Source organism: Arachis hypogaea, chromosome 8, assembly GCF_003086295.3.
Source record: "Arachis hypogaea cultivar Tifrunner chromosome 8, arahy.Tifrunner.gnm2.J5K5, whole genome shotgun sequence".
NCBI classification, from domain to species: domain Eukaryota; kingdom Viridiplantae; phylum Streptophyta; class Magnoliopsida; order Fabales; family Fabaceae; genus Arachis; species Arachis hypogaea.
The window spans coordinates 7,502,127-7,503,685 of NC_092043.1; the positions used below are offsets into that span (position 1 = coordinate 7,502,127).

Here is a 1,559-nt window from a genome sequence, read left to right on the forward strand (position 1 = left end):
TCCAAACCAGTCCTCTTAGTTTTTAGATGATGCATACATTCATGTGCGATAAGAATATTGTCAGAAATCAAACGGCCTTTAATAAAAGTACTTTGATTAGGACTCACTAAGGAATGCATATACCCTTGTAGTCTATGGACCAAGACTTTGGAGATAATCTTATACATAACTGTAGATAGGCTAATCGGCCTTACCTGGTTCATGTAGCTAGCATCAGCGGTCTTGGGGATCAGACAAATTTGAGTGTGATTAAACCTCTTCAGAATTCTTCCTCCTCCAAAAAAGCTACGAACAGCCCTATAAAATGTCCGCCCCAACAATGTCCCAGTGCCTCTGAAAAAATCTGGCTGTCATTCCATCATCTCCCGGAACACTCTGGGGGTGAACACTGAAGGTGGCACGCTTCACCTCTTCAATAGATACAGGTCTTTGAAGCCTTCGGTTCATGTGGGCTGTAACCTTAGGCTCAAAGTCCTCAAAATAAGGTTCTGGGTCTGCCTGGTTTGAAGAAGTGAAAATCCCTCGAAAATATTCCTCTGCTATGTTTGCTATCCCTTGATGAGTGGAAGCTGCCTCTCCATTCGGGCCAATTAATCTCCATATCTTATTTCTTCGGTTTCGGCATTTGAATTTCCGGTGAAAAAAGGTTGTATTTCGATCATCTTCCTTGAGTCATTTGATTCTGGATTTTTTTTTCCAATAGCGTTCTTCGTTAAGCACGGCTTCCTCTAACTTCTGTTCTAACTCAAGCAACTCAATACCTCCCTGAACACCTCCTGCTCGAAGCTCTTCTAAAGCAATAGTTAATTGGTCAATGGCTTTTTTTGAATTGGAGTTGCTGCTTTGTTTCCATTGGACAAGTTTGTGCCGACATAATTTAATCTTTTTAGCCACTATATACATAGCTGAACCAACAAAAGAGGTCTTCCAAACATCTGCTATTAAGTGTCTAACTTCCTCCAAATCACACCACCGATCTTGAAATTTAAATCTACGTTTTGATCTCTCAGTCTGAGGATGGGAGTCCAGTAGTAAGGGAGCATGATCTGAGCCCGTTTTCGAGAGTCGAAGCACCATTGGGTTGGTATATAGCTGCATCCATTCCTCTGATGCTAGGAATCTATCTAATCTCTCCTGAATTAGCTCCTCCCCCCTCCTCCGATTACTCCAAGTGTACCTTCTACCAACCATTCCAAGATCTACCAGCATATTTTCCCCAATAAAACAGTTAAAATTTGTAATAGATGTTGGGGATTTTTCACCTCCTCCCTCCTTTTCATTAGGACTGGTTATTGCATTGAAGTCCCCAGCAACGACAACTCTCTCACGATGTTGTTGGATCATTGCCGAAATAGTGTTGTATTGTACGCTCCTAAGCTGATCATTGTGGCTCAAATGCACACCAACGAATAGTCAGCTCTCTCCCCTGCAATTATCTTTGACCCTTGCTACTATATAGAATTCTTCTGCCTCCACAATATCAACGTCAACTCCTTCCCTCCATGCTATAATTAAGCCACCAACCCTACCATTTGGATCCACTATATGCCACTTTGTCA

At 42.0% G+C, this 1,559-nt stretch overlaps 1 protein-coding gene across 1 annotated transcript; it reads right to left on the reverse strand.

Annotated features, from left to right (window-relative positions):
• Positions 1-297: 297 nt before the first annotated feature.
• On the reverse strand, positions 298-1,344 carry LOC140174643 (uncharacterized). The gene is made up of 2 exons (XM_072200126.1): positions 762-1,344; positions 298-569 (listed from the first exon to the last, which is right to left on the reverse strand). Exons 1-2 carry the CDS (start codon positions 1,342-1,344, stop codon positions 298-300), a joined length of 855 nt encoding a protein of 284 aa, XP_072056227.1.
• Between the last annotated feature and the right edge of the window lie 215 nt (positions 1,345-1,559).

Excerpts from the sequence above, each read along its gene's own strand:
- LOC140174643 (XM_072200126.1), bottom strand. The coding sequence starts at position 1,344 with ATGATCCAACAACATCGTGAGAGAGTTGTCGTTGCTGGGGACTTCAAT. Across the intron at positions 570-761 it reads AGCAGGAGGTGTTCAGGGAG|CTTCCACTCATCAAGGGATA; the intron begins GTATTGAGTTGC and ends ATGGAGAGGCAG.